Source organism: Puma concolor, chromosome D2, assembly GCF_028749965.1.
Source record: "Puma concolor isolate L17-30 chromosome D2, mPumCon1.1.hap2, whole genome shotgun sequence".
In the NCBI taxonomy this organism is placed as follows: domain Eukaryota; kingdom Metazoa; phylum Chordata; class Mammalia; order Carnivora; family Felidae; genus Puma; species Puma concolor.
Window position 1 is genome coordinate 59,837,368 of NC_141677.1, and position 27,818 is coordinate 59,865,185.

Sequence of the window (27,818 nt, forward strand, 5' to 3'; positions counted from 1 at the left end):
CTTGCGCTCCTCTCTGCGCAATGCTGGTTTCCTGCTATGAAAGAGAAGGGAAGTCCGCAGTGTGGAGGAAGCAGAGATATAGAGGGAAGGACAGGGCGCCTGGGACGAGGGATTGGTCAGTTTGTTCTTGCGCAGAAATCCACTCCCGTGCTCTCTGTGGTAGCTGCTCCGTTTGTCCTTTTGTGGTTTATACCTTATGACAACCACATGCTTCAGGCACGGGTCCTGCACGAATTCAGGAGCAATAGACCTGTTGCAATAAAAGTATTTATTGTACAAGTTCAGAAGAGGAAGATATTCAATCTGACCACGTCTTTCATCCTTCAGGTGTTTTTCTGAGCACCGATTAACGTGCCAGAATATTGATCCAGTGAGGGCTTTATGAAGGCCATCCCAAAAGAAACAGAATAAGCACGCGAGTGTGTGTCTGTTTGGGGGAAGGGGGTCATCCAGTAGCTCAAAGAGTATTGCACCTTTTCTTGAAGCCCGAGTGATGGAAAGGAGTGGTATAACAGGTTTGGCCAGGCCCAGATTTTGAAAGGCTTGCATGCTGTTTTTCTTCAGGGAGAGGGAGCTGAATGACTAGAGAACAGAAAGACTTTCTTTGTACTGCAGTCTTCTGTTCTTTCAAGTTATGGATCATGTGCATATATTACCCAAAACAAAAAAGGCAAAGTTAAAGAGTAGAGATGGGAATGAGATGAACACAAGGGAAATAAAGGTAGCATATAAAAGTAGGTTGGACAGTAATCCTGTAAGCTCAAAGCCTAGTGGGACCAAAACCGGACAAGGGAGATGAGGATCCCGGGGCCCTGTAGCCTTGGGCAGAGAAGTGTGGGAAAACAGTACTTTAGGGCCAAAATGGCTGCAAAATGGCTTAGAATGGAGGCAGAGAAGCCAAGCGGTTAGGAAACTGGAGGCCTAAGGTTACGAAGGTAGTAACAGTGGAAATGGGAAGTGGTAAATAGGATTTCAAGCCTTCATTAAAACAAGACCACTCTGCCCTCTCCCTTCAATAAATGTACTTACCTGTACTGTTCATAGGACTTTTATTACCTACAAATGTCTGGGACCTCGTCTGTTCTAGGCATATAATATTAGCAAAGCTTAGCTATTTTAACTTCCAGAAAGCAAAACGAAGTTAAAACAACTTGTTCCAGCCCGTTTTCTGGATTGATTTTCTTAGCTTTTCGTAATATTGCTGGAATTAGAAAATGAAATGTATACCATTTACAATCACCATTCCACTCTGAAAAGGTGTGACCCAGTAAAAAAATAGTCAACCCATGCATCAGAAACAAGTCTGAGGTGATCTCACTATAATTTACTGTACTGAGTCAGAACACCTGCCTCTATTACATGCATCAGGCTACCCTGACGTCACCCCAGCCACACCATAAACTGGCCACACCCGAACACAGATCTCTTATCAATTATTACAGTGACATTTAGAAAATATGCAGTCATCTAAACAATAAATTTCTTTAATAATCATTTCAATGCTTGGATGGCTTGCAGTGTTCAAACTCCCAGATAAGCATTCTTGTAATGCCTTTGTTAAGGGTTTCTGATCTTACCATCTAGCTCAATATTCTAAGCAACAGGTATCCAATAAATGTTTCATTGATTAAAACCTTCTAGAACTAAAGGGGTATCTGGGTGACTTAGTCGGTTAAGTCTGCCTCTTGATCTCAGCTCAAGAGAGGTCCTGATCTCATGGTTGGGAATTCAAGCCCTACACTGGGCTCCATGCTGGGTATGAAGCCTCCTTAAAATAAATAAGTAAGTAAATAAATAAATAAAATAGGGGCAACTGGCTCAGTTGATTAAGCGTCTGACTTGTGATTTTGGTCCAGGTCACGATCTCACGGCTCATGAGTTCCAAGTCCTATGTCAGGCTCTGCACTCACAGCACAGAGCCTGCTTGGGATTCTCTCCCTCTCTTTCTGCCCCTCCCCTGCTCTCTCTCTCTCAAAATAAATAAAAACAAAATAAATAAACACATACATACCTAGAACTAGAGAAGCAAGGGACAGGCTGCCTATTAAAACAGCAGACACGATTTCCATATTTAGAGAAACAGTAGTACCAGATGACTAAAAAGTTAGAAGACAGCCCCAAGATTTCAAACTTAGATGATGGAAAATGACAGTACTAGGAAAATGAGGATGGTGTGACTAAGACCTCAGTTTATAGAGCAAGATATGAGTGTGTATGGTTTTTAGACATGGAGAGTGGTGACGGGAGAAAAGACTATATTAAAAGAAGCTACCCAATGCTGTTTTTACTATAAGTCCTGTTTAATTCCTAAGGAAAGTACAGTGAGGGCCTGTTAAATGTTATTCTGTGCTTCAGTTCCACTTCATGGAACCATCCCATTCCCGAACCATATTCAAACATTCTGTTGTAATCTGATTATAATGAATAGAGATTCTACAAGTAATTTAAAAATCATTTAATACACAAAGTGGAAAACTGTCTAGAATATAAAAGCATTTCACATTTTTTAAAAAACACAAAAGACCTTCTAATTTATTTATTTAACAGATGATAGATGGACAATCCTTTATCTGAAACCCTTAGGGCCCAATGTTTCAGAATTACAAAATTTTCAGATTTTAGAAAAGTAATTCAGTGCATATACCATCCTCCATAAACACCAGCAGGGTCTGTGGCAGCGCTCCCCCGCCCCCAATAATCAAACATGTTACTATTTCCACAGCAAAATAAATGAATATTCACACTAAATGGGATAAGCAGATTCAATATCAGTTCAGGTTAGATTTGCAAGCAAATGAGTTTTGTTACCAAGCTTATGAAAAATGTTTTCAGAGCTTTATATTTGGAATTACAGATAAGAGAGTGTAGACCTTTATACATTTGTAGAACATGAAAAATTCATTAAACAAATGACCCTTTTTTTACAAATGAAAAAACAACAGTTTTCAAACATATTATAAATTAACGGCATTTTCTTGATATTATTAAATGTACATCTTAAATACATATACACATAGCACACCTAACAAGATTTATTTGAATCAACTGGTATTAAAGACACAGATGCTGGGGTCCCTGGGTGGCTCAGTCGGTTAGGCATCCAACATCAGCTCAGGCCATGATCTCATGGTTTGTGAGTTCAAGCCCTGCAAAGGGCTCTGTGCTGACAGCTCAGAGCCTGGAGCCTGCTTCAGATTCTGTGTTTCCCTCTCTCTCTGCCCCATCCCCTGCTCATGCTCTGTGTCTCTCTCAAAAATAAACATTAAAAAAAAAGAAAAAAAGGATACTGTCAAATGTGCAGTAAAAATGAAACTATTACGATTAAGTTAACTCCTTATGATGCCAGGAAGAGCATTTTTTGAATGCAACACAAGGAGGTAGAGTTTAATCTTCATGAAGTACAGTTTTACTTGTGAGCAGTCTCTTCCACAGAAACAAAGGCAAACAACTTTTACCTTGAATGCATGTTAGTCATATATATATATATATATATATATATATATATATATGTGTGTATACACACACACACACACACACACACACACACACACTTTTGGCCTTATGCCCAAAAGTTAAATGACAAAAGATGTTTTTAGTCAGTTAAACGTTTTATCAAGTTTGAAAACAAATGGATTGCTGTGCTTAAATAGCTATCGTATTTAAACAAGTCCACTAACGTTTAAGATTCTGTCTCTTCAGAGATTAAAATTACCCAAAGTGAAAATACTGTCCTTGTAAAATCATGCATATTTTCTGATCATGGTCATTTCTTCAATATGCTGGTGTCTGAAGAATGATTTCATGGGAGAAAAACAAATTTCCAACACGTGCTGCGACAACTTCCATAGGTTTGGGGACAGTGAATAAGTAGCAAGTCATTCTGTTAACCAACTCCAATCAAGATTCTAAAACCAGGCATGAAAAAGTTATAATTAGATGTTGACTCTAAGTGGTAGGTTTATGGGTGTTACTTTTTGCAAGTTTTCTGTTTGGACCTGTTATAATAAAAAGTTGAAAAATCAAAAGTATAAGTAAAATTACAAGTTGAAAGTTTAGTTTACCTTCTTTCCTGCTAATTAAAAAAGTATTTCAAAGAGTTTTCATAAGTATGAAGTAAATAATTAATAAGAGGATATACAAAGAGTTGACCTTGAGACTAAATGTAGTAAAGTTAATTCAGTAAACATTTTTATTATAGTTTCTCCAAGTTTTAACAAATCAATAATTCACAGTAATCAAATCTTAATATAAATACTTCTATTAATTACAGCTATATTAACATCATTCATTTTGCACACAGTGGTTACTAGATTTGATTTATAGTACAAATCCTGCTCCATCTTATTAGAGAAAATTGAGTGCTGAAGCAAAAAGGTACAAACCATTCAATTTCAGTGGTCACATTGCAAAAAAATGTTCACCCTTCATTTAATTTGACCAAATATGCTACTGTTGAAGATTAGTGCTGACACAATGCTAGTATACCCATGAGTAAGAGAAGAGGGATTTGAGGTCAAGGATATTCCTCAAATGCTCTCTTTCTTCAATTCCCCACGTGAATCCCAAATGCCAGATAGGGCTCACATGGAAAGTTTAAAGCTTGCTGCATCCAACAAACCTAAAACACACACCCATATCCATATAAAACTTACCATCATACTACTGCCCTGTTCCTCATTTGCTTCATGAATAATAGTGCTTAAATGGCCAAGACAGTTCAAATTTTCTTCTATCATTTGTGCTACAGTCTCCCTGTATGATGAAAAAACAAAGCCTTTTCAAATTCAAAGCAGCATATGAACTTCCTCTACCTTCTGGTCTTCAGGGTCAGGATGATCACTGGCTTTCCTGCAACCCTGCAACCCAGCACCCCAATGCAGCGGCTTCCTACAGTCTTCAGTCCTACTTGTTAATCCAAGCTGTTGCCTCTGCCCAGCTCTAATGATAAGAAGTCTACTGTACGTCCAATCTGACTTCCCTCTGAAATATAAGTGGTGATTACATACAACCTTCCCCCCCCCCCCCCCCGCCCCGCTGAAAACAGTAACTAGGGGGTGGGGAGATAACTGCAGCACAGACAGATGAAAAATCTCTTTTTGTTTCTGGAAATTTCCTTTTCCTTACAAGCAGTGAAAACATCAGTATGCCTACTTCAGAAACACAAATGTAGGGGTGAAGATACAAAAGATCAAGGAATGTGAAAACGGTGGTTGGAAACTACAGGTGACAGCAATGAAAAAGAAAACAAGCAAGCTGATTCCTGAGGATAGGAGAACAGTGTCACAGGGGAAATGCCCAGAACCGACAAGTATCTCTGGAAATTTATATTTGAAGGAAATCCTGATTCTGGTTTCCACCTTGCCCACTTTCCTCTTCCGTATGGCCTCTATCCTCACCTTTTACCAACCCTCAGTCTCTACCTTACTAGAACCAGTTCTAGGCCAAGGATGATAGCCACTATAAGCTTAGAACTAAATTCTAATTTAGCTCGTGTTCAACAGATGAAAAAACTGAGGCCTACAGATCCCAATCCTTGGTGGTTAAGTACTATGTGTACATTAAAACTGAAATCAATTTTACTTTATAATGTATTCCTACTGGAAAATATATTTAAAACTCCTGTCTGACATGCTTTTGCTAACAACCACAACCTCAAATTAGAAATTACCTATATAAAGGTGACATTTGCAACCATTAGCATCCCCTAACAAACCTAAATGCCTTTAACGAAAGCAAAAAGGTTAGGAATGTATTACATTTTATTTGCTTAAACTCTGTTTAATGCAGTATTTCCTAAAGTCAATCAAATTATAGCCTATGCTGCAGCTGGATGTATTGCATTGGGCCAAATCTCTAATGACCCCCAAGACATACCCTGCAACTTGCTTTCTTTAAAAACATAAAATACCTGGTATCAGCTTTCCTTCCTGCCATGTGCTTTTCTCTCATAAAAGTAGAGTACAGAATGTGCAACTGCATGACCTCCTGAGCAGTGATGTAACATGGCTGCACTTCTGCAAAACTAATTATGGACAGAGTTTCCAGGTAATGCTGGTGCTGCTGTAGAGGTCTCCATGAGTTGTGAGAAAAGCGACAATACACAAGCTAGCAAAGAGCCACTGGCTCTGGATACGGCACATCTTATGCTGAGAAAAATAACAGAAATGGATAGTCATTCAGCTTTTAGCAGAAGAGCAGGAATTAATAAAAGAAAATACAGGATTTCAAACTTGAGTTCTTATTCGCAAAACTGATTTAAGGCATTGAAAAGTCTGATTTTAGAAATACTAAGTTATAAAACAGAGTAGGGGCGCCTGGGTGGCGCAGTCGGTTGAGCGTCCGACTTCAGCCAGGTCACGATCTCGCGGTCCGTGGGTTCGAGCCCCGTGTCGGGCTCTGGGCTGATGGCTCAGAGCCTGGAGCCTGTTTCCGATTCTGTGTCTCCCTCTCTCTCTGCCCCTCCCCCGTTCATGCTCTGTCTCTCTCTGTCCCAAAAATAAATAAACGTTGAAAAAAAAATTTTTTTTTAAAACAGAGTAGGTTAAACTCAGTAATTCATTAGAGGGGTGGTGATCAAGGACCCGAAAATGATAAATACAAATACAAAAGACCATAATTTCTCAGAGATAAATGGTTAAGGAAGAAATAGTTTGGGTAAAAGAATTCATAAGCCAGTTACAGAGAAAGAACTTAGAACTTGGATTGAGCTCAATAAATAACATTTACTGAATATTTACTTCCCAAGCTCTTTCATCCATCATCTAATTGAATTTTCACAGCAGTTCCCATTTTATAGGTGAGGAAGTGTGCACATTAAAAGAACAAAGTTAATTGGGGCACGTGGGTGGCTCAGTCAGTTGAGCAACCGACTTCGGCTAAGGTCATGATCTCATGATTCACAAGTTCGAGCCCCGCGTCAGGCTCTGTGCTGACAGCTCAGAGCCTGGAGCCTGCTTCAGATTCTGTCTCCCTCTCTCTCTGCCCCTCACCTGCTCATACACTGGCTCTCTCTCAAAAGTAAACATTTAAAAAAAATTAAAAAAAAAAAAGAATCAAGTTAATTGCACAAGGTTATTACAAAGGGATAGTCAAGATTCAACCCTGGTCTATAAGGCACTAAAGATATGCTTTAACCACTACGTTCTCCTGCCTCATTCCTACCACTGCACTTGATAACTATCTATTGTTACAAAGTGAACCCACCCATCTTGAGGAGTTACCACGCATGACAGGGGATGTTCACGTTCTGCTGAAGTTGGGGGAAGCCATGCTGATGCCTGAGGGGTTATTGCACCTTCTAGACTGGATCCTACAAGGGACCGGGCAGAACTCTGTGTCTGAAGGGGAAAAAAGTAAATAAAAAGATTATAGGCAAGCACCTCCATTGATTCATACAATTTCCTATAATATTCCTAAGATTTACACTTCTACCACTATATGTACAACCAGAGTATTTCTGTACAAAACTATTCCCCACCTTTATATTGACCCCTTTCTTCACTGACTAAAACCAAATGTAGCTACCCCTTCTCATTCCACTTTTAGTTGGAGAAAACAAAAACAAAAACAAAAACCAGTTGAACAAAGGATTACTTTTATTAACTGGTCAGGCACATCTACCCCCAAATTAGGTTGGGATACCCCAGTAGTCTAGGGCTAGAAGGAGTAAATATGAGACTGCAGAGGAGAGAAATAATGAAGGATGATCATGAAATCCCGCATCTGAATTGCCAGTCAGACACCAAGCAAAGAACATGAACATCAACCTAACACAAAATCCACACATGTCTAAAAGGACCCAGATCAGATCATGCTGATAAAAAATCCTTTTTGCAGGGAATACCAGCAAATCAGTGTCACGTTAAATAATTCATTAAAAGTTACTTACACAGGCAATTTTAAGGAGATGCCATATTTCTTTCTGCCTCTTTCCCTGCATAAACATGACAGTATTGTCAGCTTCTTTGATGTTACTGAGGGCCATTTCCACCTTGGGCAGTAGATCAATAATCTTCTGCTTACAGCCCAATAACTTGCTGGAGAGATGAAATCACTGTCAGACAATTATACATCCCCTTCCCCCACAAGACACCATACTCCCACACCCAGCTGGGGCAATGAATCACAGTCCGCATCAGATTTCGTGACTGATCTCCAAAGCAATACACACAAACAGGACACCTAAATGCACACAGCTATGGTCCAGTTACCCAAGGTATTGCCAGATACCTTCCTGGGTCTAGTGTATTTACCAAAAAGGGATATTACACTTTAAAGGAACATGATACAAGTACCCTGGCTTTTCAGTAGGAAATAAAACAATTTTTCTACCTCAGATGACCAAACAGCTCCTTGAGAACCCGGTCCTGACTCTGAACAGTATGTACAATGATCTTCACCATTTCTGTGCTGTCGCTGTAGGAGTGATCTATAAAAGATCTCAGTCAGTAGGTATAACCTCTCTTCTGCATGAACATATCAGCCTCCAAACAAAAAAATCCTAAAAATCTGAAACTAATTTTAATTAATAAGCATCTCTATTTAAATTTAAAACTGGATTAAAAATTTAAGATTATAATATATAAATAATTATATATCTAAACACAAAGTATGTGTATTTGTGTTTGTATAAAGCATATACAGGGGCTCCTGGGTGGCTCAGTCGGTTGAGCATCCAACTTCAGGTCAAATCATAATCTTGTGGCTTGTGAGTTGGAGCCCCGCACAGGGCTGGCTCACTGCTGTCAGCACAGAGCCTGCTTGGGATCCTCTGTCCCCCTCTCTCTCAGCTCCTCCCCACTCACACACTCTCTCTCAAAAATAAAACAAACAAAAAAGCATATATAAATTTATCACTGTATCTTCAACAAACCTTAGTTGTCTGTTTTGAGAAGAATATGTTACTGAGAACAAACTGAGGGGTTGATAGGGAGTGGGAGGGAGGGTGGGTGATGGGTATTGAAGAGGGCATCTTTTGGGATGAGCACTGGGTGTTGTATGGAAACCAATTTGACAATAAATTTCATATATTGGAAAAAAAAAAGAATATGTTTAGTTCCCTTTAACCCATATTAACCCAAACCCCAGACACAAATGCAATTTTCTGGCCAAGAGATCAATTTTTCTTGGATAATTAACATCACTTATTTAGAAACAGCAGGACAATACATCAAACTTCCACTGGTTGAAAAGGAGACCCTTGACCCAACTAGGTTGCTTGGGATTTCATGTTTATCTGTTTACAGCCCATGAAAACTTTGAAAAAAAGCGGACTGACTTAAGCCAAATATGATGCACTAATAAAAGGACGTATAGACACCTGACAGTTCGGTTTGAGGGTAGTATGACATCTTAAACTGCCAGCTGACAAATGTTCTCAAAGAAAATGGCTGTGTGGACACAGTGAGGTCTACAGTTTATAGGAGATGGTACCCCAATTAAAACAGCAACAACAACAACAACAACAACAACAAAAGCATTAATTGTTATCTTTCAGAAGTGGTATTTAAAGTTTTGAAAAACCGGAAGACTGCTCATAGATCATGCTAGTATTTCCTTGGACAATAATTAATCTCAAATGCAAAAATATTATTTGTTATTACCAACTCAGTTTTCTCATTTAACCCTCACAGGAGTCCTGGGAGATGGCTACTACTGTTACCCACATTTTACTATGAAAGGGGTATCAAAGAAGGTTTTTTAAAAAGTTCAATGTCCTTTGTTATCACTGCAAAGATCTCCCCCATAGCTCAAGTTTATTCCACACACACGTCCCTGTTTGTCTCTCCCTTACCAACAACCAGACACAGGGGCTCCAAACAGGCTTCTCTCCCAACAGCACTCCTTCCTAAATCCTGTAGACCAGGACAGCTTCCCCATTGTACTAGCTCTCTTAGATGGTCAGAGACCACAGAACATTAACTTTCTCCAATATACAGAATGAAGAAAGTTGTTTTTTTACCATTTTCAGCTGAACTATAGTCTCAAATCAACTCTAAGCCAGAGAAGACACTAGAGACCATGTATCAAGTATGATTATATAAACCCCAATAAGAGATAAAACTTGTTACAACTAGTTTGTTCTCAAGGTAATGATCAATTCAAAGAAGCAACCTGGATAGCAAGTTTATTTCTGGGCTCTATGATATGTTAATATGCTGACAGGACTACTGCAAAGTTTTTATAAAAATAATCCAGGGGCGGGTGCCTGAGTAGCTCAGTCGGTTAAGTGTCCACTCTTGATATCAGCTTAGGTCATGATCTCAAAGTTGTGGGATCCAGCCCTACCTCTGGCTCTGTCCCAAGTATGGAGCATGCTTGGGATTCTCCTTCTTTTTCTCTGCCCCTCCCCTGCTCACTTGTACTCTCTCTCTCTCTCAAAATAAAAACACCCTTAAAAAAAATAAAATCTTAAAAAAAAATAATTCAAACAAATGTTATCACTTACTATGGAAGTTAATTTGAGCCAATGGATGGAATTTTGTATGTCTTTACCTGCAATACCCAATTCATTGGTCAGAAGACTAGAAGGAATGAATATTGATTAAAGGGGGGAAAAAAGAATTAGACTTCTTCTATTGGAAATCTTAAACTTCAATACTTTATTCTAACCACAACTTCCATCACTTAAATCACTTTCTGTCAATACCTTGAACTTTTTTGTCCTCTTCTGAGCAAAATCCTAACCCTGGATCAGTCTAACCATCTGCTCTATCAGTTCCTGCAGCCATTCCACTAAACACCAGCAACAAAAATATTATACTACCATCTCCTCTGTGGTCACTATTGATTCACAGGTTTTCACTTCTGCTCTGGATTCTTTTTTTTTTCTGCTCTGCATTCTTAATAAATGTTATGGATCAGCAACATCTTCCATTGCACATACCAGCTTTTAAAAATCATTAGCGTAGTCCTTAAATCTATGCCCTCATCACCTCTTCTGTTAACCCCATCACTTCTGTTAACAGTTAACCCCACTTACTTTAGGATGGGAGGCCACAAGGCAGTAAGACTCTCAACCTTCCAACCCCTACACTCACAAAAGTGTGGGTATCCATACTCACCCTCAGTGGTAGCAAGCCTAATTGCTCCCACTATTCTCTGGAGTCAGCCTCTCAAGCTTGTTCAGTGACCAGCCCCTGTTCAGGGGTCCTTTACTAAGAAGTTTGTTTGTTTATTTAACATTTGTTTATTTTGGGGGAAGAAAGAGAGCGTGCATGTGCCCAAGTGGAGACAGCCAGAAAGAGGGAGACAGAGGAACGGAAGCAGGCTCTGCGCAGTGAGCACAGAGCCCGACCCAGGGCTTGAACTCAAGAACCGTGAAATCATGACCTGAGCCAAAATCAAGCGTCAGCCGCTTAACCAACTGAGCCACCCAGGCACCCCTAAACTAAGAAGTTTAAGTATTTATTTACTTACTTAAGAATAACAACAAACTTGTTACCTATTAACATATTTTTATTAAAAACTATTTTCCAAAAACTTTTAGTGAGAAAACTGGCCTTATTTTACCTTTCTGCAAGTTTTTTTAATCTCACCACTGATCTCATCAAAAAAGTTAAAGTATTGAGAAGCTGACAAATTTCAGTTGATAGGTACCAGTTTTCCTAAATTTGAGTTTTTTGCATGAAATATGGAATTTTGTCACAGACAACTAACATTGTTGGCTTTTTCCCTTAAAGTGGTGGTCATGCTTCATTAATTTTTGAGAAAATGCCTGCCACAGTGGCTTTAAGAAAAATATCAGACTTTAGTATGTAGCAGAAGCACTTTAGGAGTACTTCCTGTTTCATCACACAGAATATTTAAAAGACATATACCCAAGGGTTGAGATTTAAATAAAATTCTTAGTATTTTATCAAGGACACACTTAAATGAAAGTTTTTTTTTTTAACTATGAATGCATAGTGGTGAAAAGTATAATGACTACCTGCATAGATGGTACTAGTGCCTTGATTAATGCTAAGTAAGGAGTAAACCATTTACCCACCAATGCTTTTGTAGCATCAGTGAAAATGTCAACATAGTGAAAAAGGCAAATAATGTCTTAGTGTTATGAAAACTAGTTTTGACCTCACTGACTCCCTGAAAAGGTTTCAGGAGTCCTCAAGGGTTCATGAACCAGACATAGAGAACTGCTGGTCTAGACTGACTGGCTTCTCTATTTCTTCCTGCCTCATTCCTTCCTCACCCTTCTATAATCAGATTTCTGTTCCCAAAAGGCCATATTTTGTCAAGATCAACAATATGTCCAAACTGGTAAGCTGAACGAATATATTCATCATCATTTTTATTACCCACACCCTCTGTAGTATTTCACCCTACTGAACACTTTCTTTTTGAAACTCTCTCTGTCCTGTTCCTATCATATCATTCTTCCTACATATTCTGGTCATTTCTCAGTCACCTTTGGAGGCTCTTCTCCTTTTAGCCATTCCTTGAATGTTGGTATTCCCTGGGATTCCATCCTTGAGGATACTCAACCTACTTTTTCAGGATAATTACTCTACTCCTATGGCTGATTACTCTTAAATGGCTACATATCTATCCCCAACTTGTTTACTAAATCCATATACATATATATGGGTGTGTGTGTATGTGTGTGTATTTATATATACATACCTACATATATATAATACTGTTTATTAGACATCTCTACTTGAATATCCAACTGACACCCTAACATCAACATGTACAAAAATGAATTCATCTTCTTTTCCCATCAAGACCATCATCCATTCTATACTTCCCATTATAGCAAGTGGTCCTGCTGACCATGTACCTAGCTGCCATAGAATCTTGAGAGGCATCATGACTCCCTACTCCAGCTCCAGCCACCCATATTCAATCCATCACCCAACACTATCAGTTCTACCTCCTAAATGTCTCTCTTGCCCTTACCCTCCTCTCACCCAGCCTCTACAGCTAAGGCTCTCTACCAGAGCAGTATTTCCAAAATGCTTCTGATCATGCCATTCTCCTACTATAAAACTTTTTAAGGTTTCTCTTTGCCATCATGATGAAATCCAAACTCATTACCATAACATACCAGATCCTTTATGATCTAGCCACATCTGATTCAGCCTTTCTCTCCTGAAACTCTACAATCCAGCCACTGAATTTCTTCAAACATGCTAAGTATTACACGTACATGTCTTTATTGATTATATTTGTATATACAAGAGTCCATCTCCTTTCACTTAGCTATTGCTACTTATCCTTTAAGGCTCATCTCAGATGTCATCTCCTACAGGAAACCACCTCTAACTACCCCTGACCCCCAGGCAGGGTTAGGTATGTATCTTATATATACCTCAAAAATGTCTGTAGAAATAAACTGAACAAATTCCACACCACTAAAAACCAATGTAAAGGACATCATGTTATTTGTTAAAATAGAATTTCATATGTATATTAATTTGCATATGTTTATAAATTTTAAAGTATAAAACATATCTTTTATTTTACTTATATATTTGTAATTTAGGTATATGTAGCTAATTAGGGCACAGGATTCACCTTTTCAGTTCTTGTAGATACATACTTTATACTTTTCAAGGCATTATCACAAACAGTCCCTCAAATATATCACTATACACATTCACTGAGTTAGGAAAGCTAGGTTTCAGCCCCATTTTGTAGAAGAGGAATAGGAGATACAAGATAATTAGGTATGTCGTCAGTAAAGTTCCCAATCTGGAATTCAAGCCTTCCAGTTATCACTCCAATGCTCTTGCCAATAGATCATGCTCTGTATTCAGCAGCTGTTCAACACGAATTGTTTTGCCAGTGTAATAAGCAGCAGTGACGTGCAGATGAAGGCATCATTTTCAAGGTATACCTACTTTGGCCTAGCACATGGGCCTTCTGCTGATCATTCCACACCTGAACCTGCCATATCAAATTCTTTCCAACCTCTCTAATCTTTTAATTTTTTTTTTTTTCAACGTTTATTTATTTTTGGGACAGAGAGAGACAGAGCATGAAGGGGGGAGGGGCAGAGAGAGAGGGAGACACAGAATCGGAAACAGGCTCCAGGCTCTGAGCCATCAGCCCAGAGCCCGACGCGGGGCTCGAACTCACGGACCGCGAGATCGTGACCTGGCTGAAGTCGGACGCTTAACCGACTGTGCCACCCAGGCGCCCCCCAACCTCTCTAATCTTAAGCAGCACTTATTTTTTCCATCTTTCCATTTTCTTGCTTCCTTTTACCCTTCTGAGTTCCTTTTTTTCTTTCATTCCTTCCTTTCACTTCCCTTTAAAAATTTTTCTGTTTTCCTTGTTGCTTAGCCTTCCTAATCCCTTAAATCCCATATGCTATACCATAAACATATCCATAACAATACCAAAACTAGAATTTATCCTGCAGCTTGTTTAAAATCCAATCCCCTGGATTTGTTAAGTTTATACTGGTGTCCTAAAATGCCTGTGTACAGTGATAAAAGTGTCTTACCTGAAGGTCTGTGCTTTAACTGCTTATACAGATCAATGGCACGCTGTTCCCTAGGAAAGAGAAAACAATAAGCAACCTTATTGATAAGAATGTGGTAACTGCAGGAGACTTAAATACTCCATTCACAACAATGGACAGAACATCTAGACAGAGAATAAATAAAGAAACAAGGGCCCTGAATGATATATTGGATCAGATGGACTTGATAGATATATTTAGAACTCTGCATCCCAAAGCGACAGAATATACTTTCTTCTCAAGGCACATGGACCATTCTCCAAGATAGGTCACATACTGGGTCACAAAACAGCCCTTCATAAGTATAAAAGAATTGAGATCATACCATGCACATTTTCAGACCACAATGCTATGAAACTTGAAATCAACCATAGGAAAAAGTCTGGAAAACCTCCAAAAGCATGCAGGTTAAAGAACATCCTACTAAAGAATGAATGGGTCAACCAGGCAATTAGAGAAGAAATTAAAAAATATATGGAAACAAATGAAAATGAAAATACAACAATTCAAATGCTTTGGGATGCAGTGAAGGCAGTCCTGAGAGGAAAATACATTGCAATCCAGGCCTATCTCAAGAAACAAGAAAAATCCCAAATACAAAATCTAAAAGCACACCTAAAGGAAATAGAAGCAGAACAGCAAAGACAGCCTAAATCCAGCAGAAGAAGAGAAATAATAAAGATCAGAGCAGAAATAAACAATATAGAATCTAAAAAAACAGTAGAGCAGATCAATGAAACCAAGAGTTGGTTTTTTAAAAAAATAAAATTGATAAACCTCTAGCCAGGCTTCTCAAAAAGTAAAGGGAGAGGACCCAAATAGATAAAAATCACGAATGAAAATGGAATTATTACAACCAATCCTTCAGAAATACAAGCAATTATCAGGGAATACTATGAAAAATTATATGCCAACAAACTGGACAACCCGGAAGAAATGGACAAATTCCTAAGCACCCACACACTTCCAAAAATCAAACAGGAAGAAATAGAAAATTTGAACAGGCCTATAACCAGTGAAGAAACTGAATCAGTTATCAAAAGTCTCCCAACAAATAAGAGTCCAGGACCAGATGGCTTCCCTGGGGAATTCTGCCAGACATTTAAAGCAGAGATAATAGCTATCCTTCTCAAGCTATTCCAAAAAATAGAAAGGGAAGGAAAACTTCCAGACTTATTCTATGAAGCCAGCTTACTTTGATTCCCAAACCAGACAGAGACCCAGCAAAAAAAGAGAACTACAGGCCAATATCTCTGATGAATATGGATGCAAAAAATTGTCAACAAGATACTAGCAAATTGAATTCAACATCATATAAAAAAAAAAATTATTCACCATGATCAACTGGGATTCATTCCTGGGCTGCAGAGCTGGTTCAATATTCACAAATCACTCAATGTGATACATCACATTAATAAAAGAAAAGATAAGAACCATATGATCCTGTCAATCGATGCAGAAAAAGCATTTGACAAAATTCAGCATCCTTTCTTAATAAAAACTCTCGAGAAAGTCGGGATAGAAGGAACATACTTAAACATCATAAAAGCCATTTATGAAAAGCCCACAGCTAATATCATCCTCAATGGGGAAAAACTGAGAGCTTTCCCCCTGAGATCAGGAACATGACAGGAATGTCCACTCTCACCGCTGTTGTTTAACATAGTGTTGGAAGTTCTAGCATCAGCAATCAGACAACAAAATGAAATCAAAGGCGTCAAAATCGGCAAAGATGAGGTCAAGCTTTCACTTTTTGCATATGACATGATACTATACATGGAAAACCCGATAGACTCCACAAAAAGTCTGCTAGAACTGATACATGAATTCAGCAAAGACGTAGGATACAAAATTAATGTACAGAAATCAGTTGAATTCTTATACACTAATAATGAAACAGAAAGACAAATAAAAGAAACTGATCCCATTCACAATTGCACCAAGAATCATAAAATACCTAGGAATAAACCTAACTGAAGATGTAAAAGATCTGTATGCTGAAAAACATAGAAAGCTTTTGAAGGAAACTGAAGAAGATACAAAAAAATGGAAAAACATTCCGTGCTCATGGATTAGAAGAATAAATATTGTTAAAATGTCAATACTACCCAAAGCAATCTACACATTCAATGCAATCCCAGTCAAAATTGCACCAGCATTCTTCTCAAAGCTAGAACAAGTAATCCTAAAATTTGTATGGAACCACAAAAGACCCTGAATAGCCAAAGTAATATTGAAGAAGAAAACCAAAGCAGGAGGCATCACAATCCCAGACTTTAGCCTCTACTACAAAGCTATAATCATCAAGACAGCATGGTATTGGCACAAAAACAGACACATAGACCAATGGAATAGAATACAGCCTCCAGAACTGGACTCACAAATGTATGGCCAACTAATCTTTGACAAAGCAGGAAAGACAATGGAAAAAAGACAGTCTCTTTAACAAATGGTGCTGGGAGAATTGGACAGCAACATGTAGAAGAATGAAACTAGACCACTTTCTTACACCATTCACAAAGATAAACTCAAAATGGATGAAGGACCTGAATGTGAGACAGGAAACCATCAAAAAGCAGGAGAAAGCAGGAAAAAACCTCTCTGACCTCAGCTGCAGCAATTTCTTACTTGACACATCTCCAGCGGCAAGGGAATTAAAAGCAAAAATGAACTATAGGGACCTCATGAAGATAAAAAGCTTCTGCACTGCAAAGGAATCAGTCAACAAAACTAAAAGGCAACTGACGGAATGGGAAAAGATATTTGCAAATGGCATACCAGACAAAGGGCTAGTATCCAAAATCTATAAAGAACTCACCAAACTCCACACCTGAAAAACAAATAATCCAGTGAAGAAATGGGCAGAAGACATGAATAGACAGTTTTCTAAAGAAGACATCCAGATGGCCAACAGACACATGAAAAGATGCTCAACGTCACTCCTCATCAGGGAAATACAAATCAAAACCACAATGAGATACCACCTCACACCGGTCAGAGTGGCTAAAATGAATAAATCAGGAGACTATAGATGCTGGCAAGGATGTGGAGAAACGGGAACCTTCTTGCGCTGTTGGTGGGAATGCAAACTGGTGCAGCCGCTCTGGAAAACAGTGTGGAGGTTCCTCAAAAAATTAAAAATAGATTTACCCTATGACCCAGCAATACCACTGCTAGGAATTTACCCAAGGGATATAGGAGTACTGATGCATAGGGGCACTTGTACCCCAATGTTTATAGCAGCACTTTCAACAATAGTCAAATTATGGAAAGAGCCTAAATGTCCATCAACTGACAAATGAATAAAGCAGATATGGTTTATATATACAATGGAATACTACTTGGCAATGAGAAAGAATGAAATCTGGTCATTTGTAGCAACGTGGATGGAACTGGTGGGTATTATGCTAAGTGAAATAAGTCAGGCAAAGAAAGACAGATACCATATGTTTTCACTCCTATGTGGATCCTGAGAAACTTAACAGAAGACCAGGTGGGAGGGGAAGGGGGAAAAAAAGTTATGGAGAGGGAGGGAGGCAAACCATAAGAGACTTTTTTTTTTTTTTTTTAACGTTTATTACTGAGTGACAGAGAGACACACAGAGTGTGAGCGGGGGAGGGGTAGAGAGAGGGGGAGACAGAATCTGAAGTAGGCTCCAAGCTCTGACCTGTCAGCACAGAGCCCGATGCGGGGCTTGAACTCACAAACTGCAAGATCATGACTTGAGCCGAAGTCGGTCGCTTAACCAACTGAACCACCCAGACACCCCTAAGAGACTCTTAAATACTGACAACAAACCGAGGGTTGATGGGGGGTGGGGGAGAGGGGAAAGTGGGTGAGGGGCATTGAGGAGGGCACCTGTTGGGATGAGCACTGGGTGTTGTATGGAAACCAATTTGACAATAAATTACATAAAAAAAAAAAAGGGGAAACAGAAGCCATACCTCCGTATGTGAAAAAAATTCAATGATTAATAGTCCATAACTTGAAATGAAAAATATTATTTGAATAGAGTATGATCCCATTTTAAAGCAAGTATATATTGGGGCACCTGGGTGGCTCAGTTGGTTAAGCGTCTGACTTCAGCTCAGGTCATGATCTCACAGTCCATGAGTTCAAGTCCCGCGTTGGGCTCTGTGCTGACAGCTTGGAGCCTGAAGCCTGCTTTGGATTCTGTGTCTCCCTCTCTCTCTGCACCTCCCCCTCTCGCACTTTGCCCTCTCTCTCTCTCTCTCTCAAAAATAAATAAACATTAAAAAAAAAATTTTGTAGGGGCGCCTGGGTGGCGCAGTCGGTTAAGCGTCCGACTTCAGCCAGGTCACGATCTCGCGGTCCGGGAGATCGAGCCCCGTGTCAGGCTCTGGGCTGATGGCTCGGAGCCTGGAGCCTGTTTCCGATTCTGTGTCTCCCTCCCTCTCTGCCCCTCCCCCGTTCATGCTCTGTCTCTCTCTGTCCCAAAAATAAATAAACGTTGAAAAAAAAAAATTAAAAAAAAAAAAAATTTTGTAAAGCAAGTATATATTGCCAGTGAACATTTTACAGAAAGTATTTCACTGAGTCATAAGCAAGATCTAAAAATGCAAAGTTAGAGGCTCCTGATGGCTTAGTCAGTTAAGTGTCCAACTCTTGATTTCAGCTCAGGTCACAATCTCAGTTGTGAGATGGAGTCCCGCCTCAGGCTCTGTGCTGGGCGTGCAGCCTGCTTGGGATTCTCTCTCTCCCTCTGCCCCTACCCCACTCGTGCATGTGCTCTCAAAAAATAAATAAATAAAAATGGAAATTGTATTTATTTCACATCTGCTTTGATCTACCATCACATATACAACATCCTTGCACCAAAAACAATTAAATGGGAAAAAATGATGGCCTGTGATTAGGAAAAAAATTTGAAATTTCTATCCAGACACTTAGGAAGTTAACCTCATTTAGGACATTTAATGGACAATAACTTGGCCCAGAAGTATGTTAAGTAGGGAAAGAGTTTGTAACTTAGAATACTTGAAAAATTCTTAACACTCACATGAAAAGATGTTTTGATTAAAAAAGCAAAGGTCAACCCTGAAATTATTTCCAAAATTTCCTGTGACTAAGAAAAAACTTCCTTTTAAAATAGATGGCAATATATTTGGAGAAAGAAAAACCATAGAAAAGAACAAATACAGGCTTAATCTGCCAGATCTACACAGAAAGAATCGTCTGCTACAAAAAAATTATAGACACTCATACCAATAACACAAGACTTTCTTACAGAGATTCCATCAAGTCTCCCTGACGTCTTCCATAAGGGCTCTTCTGTAGCTCCATGATTTCAGTATGCAGGGACATGATCTGATCCTCCAGGTAACCAATGACACCCACCTAAAATATGACGAAACACAAAAGAAACGACAGGCTCACCACCCACAAACTGGAAAAGAACTCAGAGAATGACTTGCTGCCAACAGTAGAATTAAATGATTTTATACAAAACACCGATTTTGTTCAAGTGTTTTTATCTTTCAGATTCTGGTGCTTAATCTTTCATGCAAGGACAGACTTAATACCTATGTCTCTCTTTTCTCTCCCGACAACAGTAAACTGCTAGTATTTGCTTTCTCCCCCGAGAAGCAAAAAGATAGATGTGTCACTAACAAGACAGAGGAAAAATGGCCATCAAAACCACTGCATCTCAGTTCTATTTTTCATTGCCTCTTGTTCCTGACTGCCTTGAAAAAGAATGCAGAAATATAAAGACACCGGATTTCCTACCCAAGGATATCTACTGCCTTACCCATGTTCTTGGGGTAAGTACTGGCATCCAGGAGAGTAACAATTTAGTGGGACCATGGACAGATGTAACCAGTAAGGAAGGAATATGCCACCTAGAGAATGACCTATAACTAGCATGACCATATATATAATTTATTGTTCAGACAAGCATAATTTTGAGAGTGAAAGGGAGTACTATTGCTAATTATGGCAAGGCAGGTATAAACTAGAAGGTATAAAACCAGGATGTACAGCTACCCTATCTAACTAATCATAAAAATAAGTGATAACTACCACTTATTATTTACTCCCATGTAATCTGCATAACCCTACTAAAACCCTACTAAAAAGGTAAGCACATTAATTGGAAACTGAAGTTTAGTGAGCTTTCAGTTTAATCTCATTTGCCCAAAGCCCCTGTTTTATCAACTATGGTACTTCCCTCTATACACACAGAGCATCTACTAGATTTTTGTCTGATATGCAGGAATAACATGAAAAATACCCTACATATCGAAACCAAAGACAATTTCTAAGAATTACAGAATGAGCTAGTGATTTTACCTCAGCATAGTGGATAGCCTTTTCTTCCATTTCCTTCCATGCTTTTAACATTTTTTCTGAGGCTAAAAAAAAAAGTCTTAATCGGTTATCTCAGAAATAGCCACAGCTTTAATTACTGACCTACCCACCTCCTTGCCATATCAACATCAAAAATATATAGTTATAGGTTGAACTGTCCCTCAAAAAGATATGCTGAAGTCCTAATTCAGTACCTCGGAATGTGACCTCATTTGGAAATAGGGTCACTGCAGATGCAATTAACTAAATTAAGATGAGTTCATCCTGGAGTAGGGTAGATTAATCCAGTATGACTAGTATCCTTATGAGAAGAGAAGAGACACAGAGGCCCAGACATATGAAGGGAGAGCTCTATTTTGACGACAGAGGGAGAGATTAAAGTGCTACAGCTACAAGCCAAGGGACACCAAGGACTATTGGCGTGAGAAGCTAGAAAGAAGCAAGCAAGGATTTTTCCCTACAACTTGCAGAGGGATCATGGCCCTGCCAACATCTTGATTTTGGATTTTCAGCCTTTGGAACTATGACATGGCAAAAATTTCTGTGGTTTTTAGAATTTCTAATTCAAATGGTTTTCTCTTAAAAAAATGAAAAAAATAATACATGAACATGATTTTAAAAAAACAAATACTATAAAACAGAAGACAAAAAGAAAACACTCTCTCCTCCTCCCCGCCACCGTAAGGGATCTTACTATTAATCACTTGTTACACAGACACCTACACTTTACCCTTATAAGAGAGACCATCTATATATACTTTTCTTTCTTTTTTTTCCCCAACTTAAAACATCACTGCCGTTAAAGACCCAAGTGATCTTTTAATATCAGTACACATGTCTATGCCATTCTTTTTTAACAGCTGTACAAGGTATGCCACTGACAAGTCAAAGATAATTTGATGTGGGGTGCCTGGGTGGCTCAGTCAGTTAAGCATCCGACTCTTGATTTCGGCTCAGGTCATGATCTCATGGATGTGAGATCGAGCCCACATTGGGTTCTGTACTGGGTATGGGGCCTTCTTGGGATTCTCTCTCCCTCTCCCTTAGCCTCTCTTTCACTCGCCCTTGCTCTCTCAAAAAACAAACAAAAAAATAATTTGATGACATAATTATAGTGTTTTGCCATTCACCAGAATGCCTATTATACACAAATAGAAATAAAACACTAATCATAGAACCAACTCTAGTAGATAAACTTATTTACCCAATTGGACACTGCTGATCATTTATTCTAAGACACACATACCTTGCTTAAGACAAGTTTACAAAGAGGATTTATGATAGAAAACAAATAATGGTGGTGACCCCTTCAGCTTATTATTTGAATTTTAAATCTGCTTTTTTACATTTCCTTAATATAACTGAAGAGAGAGAGCCTGGAGTTAAATATTGAAAAACTGGAGGCTGTGTATTTTTTAAAAATGGGACTCCACAGTAGGTGGTTTGAAAGGAAAACAACCCTGGAATTATTTGTGTTATTATTTATAGAAAGGTAAGTAGTTTAAGATTTCCCTGTCTAAGAAGTCATCCCGATACAGACTTTGGATCTATTTTAAAACTGAGGCTTGAAAATCAAAAGTTCTTAAATTGCCTTTGAATTTTTCTGGAGCTAAATGATTTTAGTACAATTACAGTCCAACTGGGGAGGTGGGGGGCGGAGTAAAGTTGCTAAACTAAAGGTTAAAAGAAAGAGCTACTATTCAGTACAAACACAGTTTATGATGACTTTAGGCGTCCTGTCTCTTCTTCTAACATGAATAGAAGTCAAACAATGGGCTATGAGGCAAGAAGGCAAAATGGGAGATGGCTTCAAGAGACCTGACACTTCTTTCAAACATGTTACCCAAACACTCACATATCCCGTAAGTCATCTGCTCACTGTATCTTTCCAAGTCAAGTTGAATGCTTTTGTGGAAAAACTCCAATTTGGCTTTCAGTTGCTGAGATGCTGAGATCAAAGTGTTCTTCATTTTTGTCAGGTTTGCATTATATCTAAGAAGACTTAACCTAAACCGTAGCCAAAAAAAAAAAAAAAAAAAAAAAAAATTGGTATTTCAGAAACACTGGACAACTTAATAGATTAAGTTGCCATAAACCCAAAGTCTAACTTTCTATTATCAATCTATGAAAAATAGTTAATTTCTAGAATCAGCTCTCTAAAGACTCCCTACCTGTGATATTCTAAGATAAAACAATCTTCTTATACTAGGACTGTTCAGGAACTACTCTCAAGCCATTGCGAATGGATGATTTCATACCATTAGAAAGAATTCTTTAAGTTTGTTGAGAATATTACACTCCAGATTAGCCCAATATTTTAGTATTGTGTGAATACTGATTAGTGAAAAAAGCAAGATTAATTCTTGAGCATTAATGCACATGACACTGTACTGATAAACAACAGAATCCTCTTACATTGCTGCTCTTTGTCCCTGAAAGAGCCTGCTGTAGTCTTCTTTTAGCCCAGACACATAATGCACTGCTTCAGCCCATACTTTACGTAGCTGTATAATTGGAAGTTGTATTTTGCTGTCCCGTACTATACGTAAGCAGATGGGAAAAAGAAGATGCTTATCATTCTTTGTGATTTCCTGTCCATGCAAATATCATTCCTAAAGATTCTAGAAATGGATGCTAGAAAGAACCAATTGTTAGTGTTTCATGCAGTTCAATATACATTTATAAGCATCTGCAATACACAGCCCTATTCCAGCTATGAGGGGAAATAAAAATGAGTAAGACATAATCATAAATTTGCAATTATTCTTTTATCTGTCTTTTTTCTTGCTTCTCTCCAGTCGGAAATACTTTTTTTCTTCATTAATCCAAATTCTTTATTTCTTTCAAGTTCTAAATCAAGTCCCAAGTCCTCTATAATCTGCTATGGTCTTTGCTGCCTCTAAATAATAAATTTCATCTCCTGGACTACCAACCCAGCTTCAGGAAAACAGATACAGTAAACAGCAGTTTAATAAGATATGTTCTCTTCACTGCCAGATTTACAAAATTATTTATTGAGGGTTATCTCTTGCCCTTGGTAAAGGAAATGCTAGTTTCTAACACCATGGCAGATATGTGCTAAGTTCAATGAAATTCCATTTTAACATTATGAAATTCTCCAAGATTGAAAGAGATTCATCCTATACTTTAAAGTGGCAATTACATTCTGTTATTCTTTTCCAATGAAAACATTCAGAGAAAGGATACTACACTATGGTTTATATTGAAAAACCGTATTATCTGAAGCAGACTTAAAAAATAATAATAAAGCTATGTACCTGGAAAAATCTCTGTCTCCCCTAATAATTGATAGTCTGAATTAACCTTTCTTCTATTCCATATGCCCATAATTACTCCTGAGATTCCTACAACAGACAAAAACCCCAAACCAAAAAAATATATATATATAACCCAAACACTTTAAAGAAAAAGTCTAGGGGAGGGGAGCCTTTTCACACACAAAAAAATCATATACATACTTTAAAAAAATAAAGTCTAGGGGTGCCTGGGTGGCTCAGTCAGTTAAGCATCTGACTCTTGGTTTCGGCTCAGTTTATGATCTCAGTTTGTGAGTTCAAGCCCTGTGTTGGGCTTTGTGCTATCTGCTTGGGATTCTCTCTCTCCCCCTCCCCTGCTTGGGTTCTCTCTCTCTCTGAATAAATAAACTTTAAAAACTATATTAAAAAAATAAAGTCTAAAAATTGACACTCCAGTAGCAAGAAGCACACCTAGTGTCCAAATCTTGGTTTCTAATACTCTTCTCCGATTAAAGGAACCAGGGGTCCTTAGAGAAATGGCTGATCCTAGGACTGGGGCAAGAAATATACAAGATGGACCTGGAACATCTCTTGCTGCCAGAAAGGAAGTGCTAATAACTAACTAACTAAGTAAATAAATAAAACAAGGAAAAGTCTGAGAAACTGTCACAGCCCAGAGGAGCCAACTAAATGTAATATGGTACCCTGGATCAGATCATGGAACAGAAAAAGGACACCACATCAAAACTAAGGAAATAGGAATAAAGTATGGCCTTAATTAATAATTGGTTGGTTCTTTACTTATAACAAATGTACCATACAATATAAGATGTTAACAAATGAGGAAACTATATGTGTTGGGAAGGTGAATAACGTAAGAACTCTGTACTATCTGTAAATCTAAATTTACAGATTCACTATCTGTAATGTAAATTTAGATTTACTATCTATAAATAGTAAATAGTTTTTACAAAAAGCTACAAAAAGGTAACACAGATGAAAGATTACAGAATTTTAGCCCCATGCCAGTTGTGTTCTTGATTTTACAATACTGTGCTTGATTTTAGTTTTGGGTATACAGAAATTGATCACTTCTTCCAAAGAAAAGAGTAATTCTTACAGGATAAATGAAAACATTTGAACATTAAGCAGTATTCATACAATAAAATGAAATATTTGAATATGTTTAAATAATGAAGAAGCAACTAGAAAGTAGGCTTAATTAATAGTGGAGATTCATTCTTCTGTGACAGCCCTAACCCACAGAAAGTAAGTCTTCTTTCAAATGAGGGTTTTAGAGTGATTTGACATCTACCATTTCACCTTCCAAACTATATAAATTCATTTTTAACCACACTTAAAAACCTGAAGTATGAAGTACAGAACAGAAACACCAAAAGACCATTTCTACTAACCATATTGAGTCAAAATAATATTATTTCATGTTTAAACCTCACTCAGTAAATGGGCTATACATACTTACCAATGTAATTTACACAGTCAGATAAACTTCTGGAAGCAAATGGTCCTTCATATACAGTCTTACTTTTATCAAACAAATATACCATATAGCTATCACAGCCTCTCTGAAAAAGAAACAATTAAAAAAAAATCCTTGAAAATCCTAGGTTCTCTAAGTACTTAAACATCACATTTCCTAATGTGAAATGCAAATGATTAAGGTCAATGTTTACTAGCATACCTTTTACAAATTTAAGATCTAGACTACTATTTAAGAAAAATGACTGTAGTATGGGCTAAGATGAAAAAGAATCACCAGACCCAAAAGTACAAAAGTAAAGTCTAACAACATATATCCACACAATGAATACTAGTCAGTAATCAAAAGGAATGAAGTTCTGATACATGCTAGGACATGGATGAACATCCAAAACATGATGCTAAGCGAAAGAAGTCAGACACAAGAGACTACAGACTGTATGATTTCGTTTATATGAAATGTTCAGAAAAGGCAAATTACAGAGATAGAAAGTAAATTAGCAGTTGCCTGATGTGAACAGAATGGAGATTAAGTGTTAGTGGACATGAAGAATATCATTGGGACGTAAATGTTTTGAAGCTGATTTATAGTAATGGCTGCACAATTATGTACATTTACTAAAAAAAAATTGTACACATGAAATGGGTAAATTACATGAAATACAGAATTTGCCTCAATAAAGTAAAACGACAAAAAACAATAAAAGAGTCACGAGCACAATATTTTACCATCCATCTATCCTCTGGCAGGATCTATGAGACTGCTGGTCTAATTTCAAGGCTCTAGGCTTCAAGTACAAAAGAGGGAAAAAAGAGGGGGGGAGAGAACTGGCACCAAAGAGAAAGTCATACAAAGTTCAAAACATATCTTGTTCACCTTGCAAAGCAGTAAGAGTAAGGAGCAGGATAAAACTAAAGTAAGAATTATAAGGTGTACCATCACCTCCCCCAGGGGGATTCCAAGTATGCATCAGAAAAATGCAGGGCATTCAATCCCTCTATGCTAACAGACTTCTTATACTTCTAGGTATATTAGAATTCTCTTACAACTCCATCTAGGACACATTGAGAGGCTGGTTTCCGAGGATCCAGAGAAATTCCCGTCTCCGAAAGAAGCTCTTGAGAACCAGTACTTATTCCAGTTTCGCGCTCAATACGAGACTGCAGTGAGTGAAGACTTTCATCAGGTGGTAACAGAAAAGAAATTATCTTTGCAGAAGTCATATTTAGAATGTGTACTATCTGTATAAATAAGAAAAACAATGATTATTGATCATTTACTACATAAAAGATTCAGTGCTAGATACTAAAGGGAATATGAGCAAAAGGTATTATCTTTGCACTAAACAAGGCTTAATCATTTTCCAAAGTGAGATCTCCTTCCATAATTACAAAATAACATTCTGAAAAATGAAGGGTTTACTTTTCTGTAACAGATGTTAGTTCCAAAGAATAAAGCTTAGAAACTATAGGCATGTACAGAATCTAGAAATAAAAGCCCTAATTTAGAAAGGCAATATTTATTTATTCTCAGAAACCTATTATAGATCTGGAAGGAAATACTCCCATTTATGAAGTCCCTAATAGATGCCGACCACAGAGTTAAGTGTTTTCACATGACATCCTGTTGATTAGATCTTCTAATTTCCATTTAGGCAAAGAGAGAAACCAGAGCCCTGAGAAGTCTTTTGAAGACAACATGATTTTAAGTTCTCTTCCTTCTACTATCCTTAGATAAGCCATACAAAGTTAATACCTATGTTTCTCCAGTGCCTTACATTGACTCCACAGGATAATGGCCAAATAGAAGATACTAAGAAACACTAAGAGAACTAAAATACAAGTCAAATGCTATATGTACCAAAATAATGTAAAGTATTGTACAGATTCCAAAGGAGTTTGCTTGGTGTGAGGAAAGGGATGCTTTCTAAAGGAGGCAATTATGAGCTATACTTTGGAAAGGATAGAAAATTAGAACAAGAAAAGATTGAAAGAAGAAAGGTTCTTCTAGGTAGAAAACAAGGTAGGCAGAGGGGTAGAAAGAGATGACCATAACCAAAGAATATAAACAACCCAGTTCAAACGTACCTAAAATGATGCCCCTTATAATAGGAGATAAGGCTACAAGGAGACCAAGGCAGATTCTGAACATCAATGTAAGGGTTTGGACTTTATTCAATAAGCAAAGAGGAACTATGGAAGGCTTTCTAAATTGAGAATCTGACAAGCTCAGAATTGTTAAAACATCCAAAGGATAAAT

At 37.9% G+C, this 27,818-nt stretch overlaps 1 protein-coding gene across 8 annotated transcripts in view; it reads right to left on the reverse strand.

Moving 5' to 3' along the window:
* Positions 1-2,440: 2,440 nt before the first annotated feature.
* The window catches only part of CHUK (component of inhibitor of nuclear factor kappa B kinase complex), a 42,845-nt gene continuing 17,467 nt past the window's right edge, over positions 2,441-27,818 (reverse strand). For 2 of the 8 annotated variants that reach the window (XM_086680614.1, XM_086680618.1), the window contains 12 exons: positions 26,606-26,800; positions 25,542-25,644; positions 23,217-23,340; positions 22,657-22,808; positions 20,784-20,845; positions 19,720-19,829; positions 14,453-14,502; positions 8,332-8,428; positions 7,889-8,036; positions 7,204-7,337; positions 4,653-4,752; positions 2,441-3,995 (listed from right to left, as the gene is read on the reverse strand). In XM_086680614.1, the coding sequence (XP_086536740.1) occupies positions 3,933-3,995; positions 4,653-4,752; positions 7,204-7,337; positions 7,889-8,036; positions 8,332-8,428; positions 14,453-14,502; positions 19,720-19,829; positions 20,784-20,845; positions 22,657-22,808; positions 23,217-23,340; positions 25,542-25,644; positions 26,606-26,800 (1,338 nt within the window). In that variant the 3' untranslated portion in view covers positions 2,441-3,932. Of the gene's footprint in view, positions 3,996-4,652; positions 4,753-5,908; positions 6,147-7,203; positions 7,338-7,888; positions 8,037-8,331; positions 8,429-14,452; positions 14,503-19,719; positions 19,830-20,783; positions 20,846-22,656; positions 22,809-23,216; positions 23,341-25,541; positions 25,645-26,605; positions 26,801-27,818 lie in introns of those variants that run through there. The other 6 variants (XM_086680615.1, XM_086680616.1, XM_086680617.1 and 3 more) reach the window with 6 other exon arrangements.